Here is a 14364-nt window from a genome sequence, read left to right on the forward strand (position 1 = left end):
TGACCGTCATGGCAGTACCCTGCCAGCAATCAATTTGTCTACAGTAAAAGGCTTAGGTGGGGTTGATGAAACAGAAATGGGGCTGAATTTCTCAAGAGAAGCAAGGTGACCAGGCCAAGACACTCTAAAATCACAGAGAATGGGCAGAAGCCACCGAGAGGCAGGAGCAGGGGGAGCTAAAACCGGACACTAGAGTCCCTGAGGGCTGGGGCAGCAATAGCAGTCTTCCAAAGGTCAGAATTAGAATGCCTTTTAGCAGGGAATGGCTGTCTATATCCTCATATCCAAGCAAGTTAGTGTCACTTCCTTTCGTCTACTCTTCCTGAGCTATGAGAGAGGGTGAAGGGAAGGCACCCTAAAGGCTCGTTGGCACCCATTTCCCATGCTGCTCCTGATGTGGGGCAGACATCCCTGAAACAGCATTAACTCCAGGATTGGGGCTATCGCCAGGATTGGGGCCCAGTGGTGATCACAGCCTACGGTGTGCTCCTCAGTGACCCATTTCCTGGGACTGGGTTCTGTTGTTGGTTCTTCACTCCACCTTACTGCGTCTCACCTTGCTCGCAGGGTCTAAGGTCTGGCCCATTCACAGATGGTGATCTGCTTTTCCGGGTGCACAGCTCTCCTGGGGATTCGGTGCCTGCCCTGATTTAAGGTGGCAGCTAACCCGGGATTCCCTACTGCTGTGCTCTGCGCCCCTGGTTAGAACCTCACTGTCACTGTTAGGAGCCCTATCACCCAAGACTTTCTGGTGGGTCATCTGGTATTTCCAAGGCCCTGTCGACCTGGTCTCCCAGTATCTGCCTGAGCACTAGTTCTTGGCTCTGGTCCCTTGTCCCTCTTTGTCCCTTCCCTGCTTGCTCAGGAGGGGCCCTGCTCTTTAGATAGGATCCCCCAGGGGATGAGTACTGCTCTGGGCATACAAAGTGACGTGACAGAGTTTTAATCTGGTTGAAAGATAGAACCTATAGAGGTGAAGTGTAAAGTATGTTTTAAGGTGAAAAAACTATAGATTTTTAAAAAAGCAAGGACAGATGAAAAAGAGTACACAATTGTCAAACACAATTTAGAGACAACTGCTGTAGGAACTCAGAGAGGATGGTCGGGAAGGGCTGAATTTGAACATTTGATTTGGGGAAAGAATTGTGGATAAGATTTTGCAGGCGGAAAGTAGAGAGTGGGGAGAAAATTGTATGGGTTAAACTGTCCCCCACCCTGCCACCCACACCCAATTTCATATGTTGAAGTCCTAACCCCCAGGACTTCAGAATGAGACTGTGTTTAGAGAAACATTTTTCAAAGAGGAGGTTAAGGTTAAATGAGGTCTTTGGGATGGGCCCCGATCCAATCAGACTGTGTCCTTAGAGAAGAGGAGATGAGGACACAGACACACTGATGGGCAGACACTGGGGGGAGGCAGCCAGCCACAGGCCAAGGAGAGAAAGAGGTCTCTGAGGAAACCAGCCTGGAGACCCTTGATCTCAGACATCCAGTTTTGAAAACTGCGAAAGAGTAAATGTCTATGCCGAAGCCCCTAGACTGGGGTTTTCTGCTGTGACCGCTGGGGCAGACTAGCTCAGGCGGAGCTGTGTCAGCAAAGTGGGAGCACGCTGGGTAGGAGAGGACCCTCTGCAAAGGGGAGAGAGGTTCCTGGCACAAAGTTACATTGAGACAATAGAGAGAGTCCGTGAATAAGTTCCTAGGGCAGAAGAGCTGGTGGGGATGGAGACAGGCAGTGGGAACACCTGGTAAGGAGCACCTTTCACCCTGTTGGGATCTGTTGAGTTTTGCTCAGTGTGCCTTCTGAGGGAGCGACTGTTGCTTAATTGCTTATCTTGCTTAATGCTAACAGGAAACCAAGTTTGCTTTGGGATTCACCATAGTTTTGAAGGCCCTAAGGGCTAAGTGGGAGAGTGAAAGGTGAAGGCACACCGAGGCAAGAGACCAATGACGTGGGAGAGAAAGAGAGAGAAGGTGACATTGCAGGGCGAGAGACTTCTGACATGTCCAAGTGAGAGGGAGATGCTGGTCAAAGAGGTGCTCACCTGTGGGTGGGGATAGAAATAACCGGAAATCACATCTGACCATCACCACACTGTGTTTGTTCCCTTCACGTGGAATTACTAGTAGTAGAAGCCCAGAAAGACAGCTGTGGGGGCCCAGGTACCAGTCCTTGTGGAGGGGCCTCTCCTGCCTGTGGCTCCCCGAGGGCTCAGGGACGCCAACTTGCAGTGTCAGGCCTGACCTGGGGAGGGGACAGAGATGCTGAGGGAAGCCCTCCTTGTCACCTGGGTGATGCACAGAGCACTGTATCCCATGGGAACTGGCGCCCCCTGGGGCAAGGGTAACTACCCCATCATTCATTGCTTGTCAGTTTGAAAAAAATAGGGGGTAGATTCATGGAGAGGGAGGCTGGGATAAGGAAAGAAAACTGGAAAGGAGAGAAGAATAAGGTCAAGATGGAAGGGAACGGGGAAGGGAAGCTGCCACACAGAGTCATCCCAGGCCTTCCTTTCTGTGCCCAACATAGGGGCTGCTGTTAGTACTGATATTTTTGATATTATTCCATTACTAGATACATTCCTTATATTATTATCAATAGTTCTGGGTCCTTCCTCATCAGTTCTGCACCCATTCCCATTCCCTCACCCCTGGCCCTCCTGTAGAGTCTCATCTCTCAACACTGTGGACGTTGGCCTAGGTCACCAGAACTGCACCCCTCGTTTCCAACTGACAGCGTGTGCCTCCCCCTCACTGCCCATCAGGACTGGAGAGGGGATGGGGACGGGGAAGGAAGTCCTTCCAATAATGTGCTAGCTTCGAGAAACATGGCTTCATTGTTGCAGGGGAGGACTGAATGTTTCCCTACAGGAACACCATTTAGAGTCTAGTTAGGTGATTTTAGACTTAAAAATGAAAACCAGGGAAAGAAGAGAAAGGATGAGGAAGAGAGGGAAGAGATGTCCTGCTAGAAGCTATTACATGTCTTTGGAAGATGTCCCTCCCCTCCAGCACCCCTTTCTGTACCCTGCTTCTTGGTGATCCCCAGGGCAGACCCTCAGAGGTCCTGGTGCAGGGTGCTGTGGTCAGAAGGCCTTCACAAGGAGCCAAGTGTGACCCCCAAAGCCTCTGGGGACCCCCATTTTAACAGGATCCAGTGCTCTGGCAGGGATGTCAGATCAGCTGTGGTCAAATGTCACCCACTGGTTGTTGCCACTCATGGAGTCAGCTGGACTGTGCTGGGAGATTTTTAGTGGGATGAAAAGATGAAAGACCCCACCCCCACACCACTGGCGGGCTTCTGCAGCCTGCCTGTTCTACAGAACCTAGCAGTGGTAAGGGGTGGTGAGTGCTCCCCTTTTGTCCCAATGCCTGGGTAGAAAGTTACAATGAGGTACTAGAGTACGTCTTTCGGGTGAGTGGGTTATATGGAGCAGCCCCCCCATCCCGCCCCAGGTATGAACTTGTCTCTTCATCTAACAAATCAAACAGCTTGGAAATATTAATGTGGTCAAGTAGAGATGTGTCAACGGCATATTTAAAAAAAGAGGCTTTTAAGTTGAACACCAAAATCCACTGCTTAGCAGTTATTATTCTTATACTGTAAGCTTGAGATGGCCTAGATCAAGGATGGCGAATTAGGGCCCATGGGCTGTTTGTTTGTTTTTGTTTTTTTTTTGCTATGGCCTGTGAACTAAGAATGGATTCTACATTTTTAGAGGGTTGTCCAAAAAATGCAAAAAAAAAAAAAAAAACCCAACAAAAAAGAATGTGTGACAGAGAGCATATGGCCCACAATGCCTCAAATATTTACTCTCTAGCCATTTACAGAAAAAGTTTGCCAACCCCAGGTGTACATTAAATAAATCTTTATTTTTTTTTACTTGTTTTGGGAACACCCTTCCCCTCCCCCTTCTGTAACAATGCTTCTTGGAAAAATGCGTTCTCGACTTGGAACCCACCCAGCTCCTAAGCTGGGGACTGTCTGTGCCTCTTAGCATTTTTTTTGTGCCGAATGCAGTGCCTGGTGCAGGAGAGGAAGCGGGCAGCTTGCTGACAATGATGAAGGGGCTCACGGGAAGAGGAACCTCCCAAACTTCCTTTGCAACCTTTGCAATCCCAAGGTCCTTAATGTGTTCACCACTTCTGGCTTTGCCTGTCCTCTCACCCTGTTGATCAAGCCAAGAGCCCGTGGCCCTGCTTACTTCTTTAGCTCTGATGCTGCCTAACTAGGGAGAAAGAACAGAATCACATCTGCTAGTTCTTTAGCCAATGAGAAAAGCACAGGCAAATATGCACTCCGAACAATCTTATATTGCCCTGCCGCGGTAAGGGATATAATAGGAGAGAAGGTGCCAATGGAGCTGAAAATAGGGATCAGAGATGAACGAGTGACATATGAAATTCATGGTTTCAAGAAACAGTGGACCCTGGGGATACCACAGATGTCACGTAAAACGGAGTCAGAGGCTGGATTTGGGGCGATCTGAAGCATCCTCCTTAAGTCTCTACATCCCCTTGTTTCTTCAGATGTTAAGAATCGATGGCACGTCCTTCCTTAGCTTTGTCCCTCACAGGGACGGCTTGAGTTAGGCGAAATTACTTGGGCAAGTACAAAGTGTTCTGTAAATGGGAGGACATTCTAAGCTCATGTTGGGACATCCTGTCTTAGCTTCCTTTCTACTGCATCTGAATGTACTTTTTGTACTCGGGCTTCTTAATAGGTTGGCGCCTTATTTTTTTTCTACAAATACAGTAAGACTTTGCTCTTAGATTTTTTTTCTCCCCTAATTAAGTCTGTATTTTTCATAGTTTAGCTCTAATCATTTCCAGCTTCTAACTAAGGTGCTCTGTTGCCTGTAATATAGAGGACAGTGCTGTAATGACTCCTGGGCCCCACGGAAAGGAAAGACAATCATTTTGTGTTTGGAAATGAAGAAGCGAGCGGCTTCAGGCATTTCCTTGCTTATCAGTGGCAGCCCAGTGTTAGGAAATCACGCATCCGGCTTTGAGCGCTGTCCAGGGTAAGCTTTCCCCTTCCTCCTCAACACCGCCCCCTGCCCCCTGCCCACTGCCATAAACTGCCATAACCTTCCTTTTAGGTGGGAGACTCAGGAATCCATGTTGGGGTAGCACGGAAGAAATGATATTTTCTTGCACAGAGCAGATGAGCTCCACCGTCATCTGGGTCTGGGGTGAGGGGCATGAGGGAGGCCATGCTGATGGGAACAGTGGCAAGGGGCCTGGTGTCCTCTGTCGAGATCCTAGTCTGCTTTTGTCAGCCCTGTCCCCAAAGTCATCTCCACTCACTCATCCTGTGGGGACTTTGAAGGCCCAGGAGGCCACGCTGTCATTGCTTTTTGAAGACGGTGGACCCCACAGCAGCCTGGGCTCAGCCCTGCTCCCCGGCATAGTGTGTAGACAAGGAGCAGGTGCCAACAGTGTTCCGACCAGGCTGGACAGGAGCCGTGTGCAGGTGGTTTCAGGGTTAAAAGTCCTAGTAGTATAAAAAGAAATCAGAGTAACAGTGAGCACACCTCTGATGCCTTCCTACTGGCCACCATTGCCTTCTTTTTGGTCACCCTATTTTTGCTTGCGGATTTTACCTTCCACGGGCTTGGGCTCCCTTCTCCCTTTGCTGACGAGCAGAGCTCTTTCCTTAATTAAGTCAACAAGTACTCATACGCAGAGGCAGCATCCCTTTTGGCAAGAGGACCTGTGCAGAACCAACCCCAGAAGCAAATGAGAATGTTTGTCAAGCTCTGATTGAGTAGCCGTGATTAAAGAATGAAATATTACCTGCCTGAGCAATGAGTTCCTAAAACCTGCTCTCTCCCAGGCCTTGACCATGGGACCCACGGGGCCAGAAGGTCTGCATGACTTTGAGGGGCTAAGGCAATCTGAGATACTCAGGGCATAAAGCTCTCATTTGCAAAAAAGAAATCCAAGAACAAGAGGACACTAGCTAATCCACAGTCAGAGTTGCCAACTGGTTCTTCATTTCTATAGATTGCCTACATCTCTGGCTACCCGGGGATCAATTTTGTGAGCCAGTCCTCTATGGGAACACACATGAAATTCACATGTCTGACACGCTCTCTAGGCTCAGTGTAATTCCTGGTGAAATGTCTATAATTCTTTCTCTCTCTCTCTTTCTAACTCAAATTAAAAAAAAAAAATAGTGTTGGAGTACAGGGGAGAGTGATGTTGTATTCTTCTTTGTTTTAAAAAGGGATATACTTCCTGAAAATGCACCAATTAACTGGTTAGTCAGTAACCCGAACATCCTATGCAACGTGTTTCATACCCACAACTGGATTTTGCATTTCTAGGCCAATGCAGCCTCTTCTGCATTCTCTTGTATGCCCATCTGCTCCCAGTTTGATAGAATTTGTCTTTCTTGCAAGGCCTGAATAACTTTCCATGTCATTATCCTCTACAAAATGGTGCAGTCTGAAACATAGAACTGCAGGCACCAAACCCTTCTGATCATCATCTGTTTTGGGGATTTGGTTGGGCTGGAGTTAGGCAGCGTTTATGTACGGAGGTTGACTGGATGGCAAATCCCCAAGAAACAAAATGTTAAAATGTTGTATGGCTTCCTGTCCTCAGCATCTCCAGTTCAAACTGGGGAACATCCTCCCCTCCCCACCCCCCCATCTATTAAGGAAGCAGAGGAACTGGGAAAAATGTGTAGACTTTAGTATTAGGCAAATCCAGGACTGAATCATGATTCCTCACTGGCCTAGGGCGAGTCCTCCAACTATTAGATTTTTACCTTTGAGAGAGAAATGTGTAATTGCTATGAGACTTAGAGCTAATAGGGTATAAAACGCCCTGCCGATGCACACAGAAGAACCTAACCAAAAGCCTTCCAAATGGATTTATTTAACCAAATATCACTTGTCCACCATGGCTGGACAAACCCAGGTAAGCAGTGAGAGTCTGAAGCCTTCATGTTTTAGAGAGTGTTGGCGTACACCAAGTGGTGACAGGCAGAACAGTTTTGGACAAGACAGGAGTAAAGTCAAGTGAAAGACAAGCGACAAGCAAAACACTTTCCTGAAATCCTGGCAGTAGCTTGGGGCAATGTTTAAGTAGAGCCCTTCAAGGTCTCTCTGAATGCGTGCAATTCGAACTGCAGAAGAAACTCAAGTTTTGCCTATCCCACAACGTCAAGTTGATTTTTTTTTTTTTTTTTTTGCGATGTTTCGACAGTCTCAAAGCAACTGCTTTTTATAACACATTAGAGAAAACATTTGGACCACTGTTGCTCTGGGTAAATTCTTCAAACTCCAAATAGAAGCAGTAAACATGTGAGTATAAATATGACAATCATTTGTTTAACTGTGACAATTTTAGAGAGTTTTTGGCATGCTCAAAGGTACAGAGATTTTTGTGGATGAGTAAAAAATAGCTCAAGTATTGTTTATCCCACTTTGACGAAGTCTTGGGTGATATTATCAATTTCTTGCAAAAATTGGCGTGTTTGTACCTAATATCACATTATGGGAAAGGAAATAAATGTTAAAGTTTGCCTCCCTGGAGGGAGTGGGGTTGGTGAATAGTATAGCAGATAATTATTTACGGACAGTCTTACGTGAATAAAATTGTCATGGCTTTTATCTGATGACCAAAAGATTTTTAGTTGTTTGTTTTGATTAGAAGTGGCATCAATCCTAGCTTTTTGGTAATCCTTAACTTTCTAAAATCTAGAATTTAAATTTGTCTGGGAATGTGTTTCAAGGGAGCCATATTCTATGGAAGCAAAACTATTACCATTCTTTTCACGGGGATGCCCTTCCTGTAAAGGGAAGGCTGACAAAAGGGGTTATTAAAATTCAGATCCTGAAAGAAACTCTTCTCCATAATGAAACTTATCTTTCTTCTCAAGGCAGAAGACAAGAGAGTCCTTCCCGGATGCTTACGTCCATAATAGGACACCCACATCTCGTAGAGCTGTTCTGGGACATGCAGACAGAGTAGAAGAGTCCAAAAACCCAGCCAATATCTAATGCCAGAATCAAAGTTATAAGCACAAGTCACAGCGCCTGTCTGGTCAGTGAGAGGACATTCTCCAGAAAGGGCTGAAAAAGGAAAATATTCAATGGCCAAGCAGGACCAACAACAGCCTCAAATTCACATGCAAACAACCCCCCTTCCCACCCCCAAAGCAGTGTGCAAAAAGATATTAGCCTTCAAGAAGCACTTGCAGAAATTTTCATTTTGCTGCATGGGAAGAAGACAAGATAATGGGCCCCTAACCTTGGCTGTGAAAGTTAAATAGGGGCTGCGATCTACTTTAAAATTCTTATAGGAAATTACTCAAACAGGGGGAAGAGGCTAGAGAAATGGTCAGTCATTAGGTTTAGACCAGTGATTCTGGCCAGGAATTATGCCCAAACCACAAATCTTATTTTAAATTCTTATTGCAGAATATGAAAAATATTTTCATTTTTTACAGATAATCCTCCTCCTCTTTAGTCATATATGGAGTTATATTTTAAGGTTGACCAGAATTTGCTATACAGAAAGCAAAAGTAGCACGTTCCCCAAGTTCCCACAGAAAGTGGGAACAGATGAAGTGAATGGGCTCCTGGATCTTTCACCAGAATACATGGGCTTCTGTGGAAAACTATTCGCAAATTCCGGCTTTAGATGGTTTTGTGGTGACCAGTCAGTATCCTCCCAAGCTAAGCTTGTGTATCTTTCCGAGTTCCGGAAGGATACACCTGGATCCTAAGGCTCGTTCCGCCATTGGCTACCTGTGCATTCGGGACCTTGAACCTCATTCCTCATGCAGTAGCGAAGCCGTGGAGGAAAAACGGAAGTCTAGATGCGCCTTCCAAAATATGATAAGCTCTGGATTTTCATAACGGTGTTCTAGAAAAGGTAAGCGATTTGCCAAGAAAAGCCTTTCTAGGCCACATCGAAGCGGCTGTGCCCGAAGTCTGCAGCCTCTTAGCATGAAATTAACACCTGCCCCAAACCCTTGATCTTTAAATATGTTTCACAAGAAGCCTTCATCGATTTGATCTTGGAGCCGCTTACAGGAATTTTTTTTTCTGTAGAAGTAAAGTTGAAAACACTGACCTTCACCTCTAGCATCTCCCATCAGGAAAAGCCATCTTTTTCCCCCAACCGTCTAGACCTAAGCATAACCAATGTGCCTCCGCTAGTCCCGAGGCTTCACAAGCACCCCTCACCCTCCTCTTTAGGGACTCGGGAGCAGTAGCCAGTGAAATTGCAGCAAAAGGTAGATCTCATTGTCGAGTTGCACCCAAGTGAAGAAACTGGATATGGTCAGAAATGGTGGAGTTTAAAACGTGCTCTAAAAATAACGTGCCTGGATAGTGGCCACCGTCTTAAGGCTCTTCCTCTCCAGGCCCTCTCCTCATAAATATCCACCATGGTTGTCATTAAGTTTAGCCTGAAAATAAAATCCCCTCACTCCATCAAGAAATAGCTCCAAACTTAGAGTGTGTGCTCAAAATATTCATGATGAAATCATAACCTTATATTTATAGTCTTTTGGATTGTGTATGACATTCTGTTTCCCATGGTGTTTTTCGTTGCGAGGGCCAGACGTGGAAAGCGGCCTCGGAGGATGACCGCGAGAGCACTAGCCTCAAGGAAATGCTGTTTATCGTCATTTGGAGCCGGATGGTCGTGTGACATCCTCCTCCTTCCCTGAGCCCTATCCCCTGCCCCAGAGTCGGGTCTCTTCCCCCACTCCATTCCCAGCTGGTCCCCAGTTTCCTGGTCCTGTCTCCTCATCCAAGAAGAGTGAACTGGACTTCCAAGTAGGAAGTGGGGTGTGTGCCTGAGATCATCCCCTCCCCCCACAACCCCTTCCTCTTTTCTGACCTTTCCTGTCCTCTAGACTTCCTCCCCATTTTCACTGAGGGAGACGGTGTGGATCTTAATGGTTGGAACTTGGTGGGTCTCTCCACCGTTGTGGGTGGAGGGCCCCGCACAGCAGCACACCTGCAGAAAGCTTTTACTTCTCACCCGGGCTGTGGTGCAGGCTGACTGGTCTTTGGACACTGTAATCCTGGCAGATTCACGGGGCATCGAAGAGAAAAATTTCCATTCACAGACCCCATCCGTCTTGGAGATCTTATAGAAGGTCTCTCCAGATCCCACTGGGATGCGAACCAGGTCCTTGTGTTGCCCCTCGAGGGCGTGGCTGGGTGGGTGCAGGGTATAGCCCAGGGTGTGTTTCGAAGACTGCTTTCGGCGGAGACATTGGATTCTCAAGACATTCTGGAAGGCCTTTTTAAACTCCTGACTGGAGCACGGGTATATAATGGGGTTGATGCAGCTGTTTAGGTATCCGAGCCAAAATGCTATTTTAAAAACGGTTTCCGAGGGCTTGAAATCAGGGAAGAAAGACCCTGGAAGAAAACACAGAGTTGGACATATTATTTGTGAGCCAACAGGCCAACTGGCTAGGAAAACAAGCAAACAAACCGACACACATATTTTTACATCTCTCAGATGTCTCCTGTGATTCTGAGTGCATCTGCGTTTCTCACATCTAACTGGATAGCCCGTGTAGACTGTCCTCCGAGGCCCTTCTCACCTGGTTTACATGTGCAATATCTAATATGGGAGCCAGACCCACTGGATAGGTTTGTACCAGTTCTAATCGACATCGCTTGATTGCTGCAATGAAGCTTTAAATAATAAAAAAATGAAGGCTGAGTGTGACATGTGAGTTGTTTTGACTGCATTTAAAAACAAGTTAGGGGGGGTTGCATGGGTGGCTCAGTCAGTTAAGCATTTGTCTTTGGCTCAGGTCATGATCCCAGGGTCCTGGGATAGAGCCCCACATTGGGCTCCCTGCTCGGTGGGGAGCCTGTTTCTTCCTCTCCTCCCCGCTCGTGCTCACTCTTCTCACTCATGCTCTTTGTTGCTATCTTTGTCTCTCTCTCTCTCTAAAATAAATAAATAAAAATAAAATCTTGAAAAAATAAAAAAATAGAAACCAGTTGGAATCCATTAAATAAGCGACATTAAAATGGGGTTACCTAAAAATTCATTGTCCTTTGATGTGGGGTTACACAGACACAGCCTAAGTTATTATGAATCTCTTCTCTCCTGCACATGGGAATTGTAATTTTTTTATTTTTATTTTTTAAAGATTTTATTTATTTATTTGACAGAGAGAGAGAGAGAGAGATCACAAGCAGGCAGAGCAGAAGGCGGAGAGAGAGAGGGAAGCAGGCTCCCTGCTGAGCAGAGAGCCCGACTCGGGACTTGATCCCAGGCCCTGGGATCATGACCTGAACTGAAGGCAGAGGCTTTAACCCACAGAGCCACCTAGGAGCCCCAAGAAATGCTTTTCAATATTCAATTCAAAAATATGTACCACCAACATAGAATGTAATTATATTTCACCCTCCCAAACATGTATTTTTATATCAGCATCCTCAATTATCTATGCAAGAGACTGACATTTCAAGAATAAATGATTCATGGGGTGCCCAGCTGCCTCAGCAGGCAGAGCATATGACTCCTGATCTCAGGTCACAAGCTCAAGGCCCAGGTTGAGTGAAAAGCTTACTTAAAAAAAAGAAGGGGGGGGCACCTGGGTGGCTCAGTTGATTAAGTGGCCGACTCTTGGTTTCTGTTCAGGTCATGATCTCAGGGTCCTGGGACTGAGCTTCAAGTTGAGCTCCATGCTCAGTGGGGAGTCTGCTTGAGGATTCTCTCCCTCTTCCTCTGCCCTTTCCCCTCCACCAACTCTCTCTCTCAAATAAATAAGTTAATTAAAAAAAAATACATCTTACTTATGGTGTGTTAAGATTACAATGTTTACAATGAATACCTAGAATGTGTACTAAAAGTAATTAAAATAAAATTTAAAAAATTATTCTAGAACATTCTCAGTGCTTACTACAGTCAACAAACAGTTAAGCAGAGGAAAGTCACAGTTACGTTAAATTTATAATAATTTATATATAACATAGATTAAATTATCAAAGAAAGGATTAAACTGACAAAACAATGGAAACTTAAAGCATGAGCAATTTTAGGAATTATCATTACTGAGGTTTCAAACTGAAAAAACAATGACTGAAAAGGCTGTCACAAACTTGATTGCTACAGTGAGGGATAATTACTGTCATGGTGATGGGTAAAGGCATACAGAACTCACAGTGTTCTTTAGTCTCTGGACCACTCTTTTCTTTTGCATCAACCTAAGGTCTTGATTTCACATCTTTTTCTCTCTGCTCGACAGACCCATCAGAGTCATGACAAGCTGTTGGGGGTGCTTAAGATCCACTCTCATGAACATTGCCCTGAAACTCAGCAGGGGGTCTCCAAATACAAGTGAAACTGAACTTAAATATTACAGAAGCAAATAAGACAAAATGGTACAGGGGTGGCTGGGAGCATTTATTGCCTCTAAAATATGGACACACATATAGATGATTGCTGTTATGTGAGAAAGTGATATTCTTTTAACTCCAAACCATTTAATGTTTGCCTGTAATTTTAATGGAATTGACTTTGTATTGAGTGCCTGGTTTGTGGTAAATGCTTTAAATACAATTTAATCACCATTAGTAACACTGAGAATTTTGGGATTCTTCTCAATATCCCTATTTTAGGAAGGAAGAAACTGTGATTTCATGGGGTTGAATAACTCAGGTCAGGTCACTCAGGCAGATAATTAATAACTGGTAGAGCTGGGATGTGAAACTGGCCAGCATGACATTAGGATCTACGTTTCCTCAAGAAGTACCAAACTATACCAGAATAACAAATCTCTTGAGAAGGAAGGTGATGTACAGGGAGTGATGAAGTACACAGTTGGCAAAAGTGAAAATGGAAAGATGCTTTCTCAAACTTTGTTCGAGAGGTGGAGAAAGTGGCAATGCCAACGTGACTGGTAGCTTTGTGTGAATATAGTCAGTTCTAGAAAAAAAAATTATCTTACATTATGACGCCTATATATTGTCCACTATTTCTTTCTAATAGCGACAGTGACATAATTAAGGGACCCTGCTTCATGAAGGCATGCCTTGGCCTGGGCTTAGTGAGGATATATGAGCCAGGCACATCTCGTCTATGGATGTCACCGTTCTGTAAATCAGGTAGGCAAGGGAGTGTATTTCTCTTATTTGAAGAATTGCAATAAAAAAGAAAAAAATATATGAGTATGAATTCTGAATGCGAGTGCTAAGAAAGTGATTTGGGAACCCTGGAATTTCCCTCAATGTTTTCAAGGACACTGTCCTCGCAGAGCCCAGTTTTGCATTCATGAATCTCAAGAAATCTCTTCCCTCCCTTGAGCCCCCTCAAATTTCAGGTCTGGCTGACCCAGAGCCGGGCTCTAGGGTTTCTCTATACTGGCCTTCCTGCTGTGTCCACAGTTTAAGAGGAGAATACCAGTTTCCCAGTCTGTGTGCTCAAAACACCATCTCCTCCCTGCAGCTAGGGTATAGGGGGAGACAGGGAGATGGTTAAAATGAATTTACACCAAGATTGAAATGTCAGACGATCTCCAGCTTTAATGTTCCAGGGATATTGTCTCAGATAATCCAAGCAAATCTCCAGATGTTGACTTTTCAGACTAATCGAGAGATACTTCTGGACCACAGGCCTTTGCATAAAATTACTCCCTTTTAATTCATCCCATTAAGGGTGTGACAGTGCCTACATGTGTCAAAACCTAGCATAATCTGCCCATTCCCAGTCTGACCATCCCATAGGGGCAGGTCATGGGATCCATTTCTCCTTCTGGCATGTTCATCCTCCCTGGGAGTAGGGGGGGTCCCTTTCAGCAGCTGCTGGCAGATACAAGAGAGGCAGTCGCAATGGTGCGTCTTTCAGGAACTTTCCAAAAAGGTGAGAAAAGTCAGCATGGGCCATTTCCCTCCTTATTCATATCCTTCAATGTCTTTTTTGTCTTTCATTTTTCCTCCCCTAGGACGGAGAGATGGAGTGGAATCTGGCTTGGAAAAGAGTTGCTGCTGTCTGGTCCCCAGCAGGGTTCCCTCATCCCTCCATCTCCTTCTCTGTCTAAACCTTCCCCTTCAGGCACTGTCTTCTTGACATTCCCCACTATTTCTATCCCGGCCTCAATTTCTTCTCAGATCCCTTTCTACTTGACGACGATGATGCTTTTTAGGATGGAAGGGCTACTGAATCATGCTTCCTCCTGCTTTCTACCAACCCTGGCATGGAGTGCCGGGGTGGAACCCACATGTTCCAGGATGACGCCTCTGAGCCGGTCACTGGGCCGCAAACCCCCTCTGAGCCTGCACGGCATCAGTGTTGCTCGCTGGCAGAGCTCTAGAACCCAGCACGATTTCGGCATCTCAGAGGCTCCTCCCAGTTACTGCTGAGTGA

General features: G+C 45.7%; 1 protein-coding gene across 1 annotated transcript in view; it reads right to left on the reverse strand.

Moving 5' to 3' along the window:
- Nucleotides 1-9056: 9056 nt before the first annotated feature.
- LOC111156412 (adrenoceptor alpha 1A) overlaps nucleotides 9057-14364 on the reverse strand; it is a 109721-nt gene continuing 104413 nt past the window's right edge. Inside the window, exon 2 of the mRNA XM_022517293.1 lies at nucleotides 9057-10397. Within this exon, the coding sequence (XP_022373001.1) occupies nucleotides 9880-10397 (518 nt within the window). The 3' untranslated portion in view covers nucleotides 9057-9879. The remainder of the gene's footprint in view (nucleotides 10398-14364) is intronic.

Source organism: Enhydra lutris, unplaced genomic scaffold, assembly GCF_002288905.1.
Source record: "Enhydra lutris kenyoni isolate GAN:26980312 unplaced genomic scaffold, ASM228890v2 scaffoldscaffold3, whole genome shotgun sequence".
In the NCBI taxonomy this organism is placed as follows: Eukaryota; Metazoa; Chordata; class Mammalia; order Carnivora; family Mustelidae; genus Enhydra; species Enhydra lutris.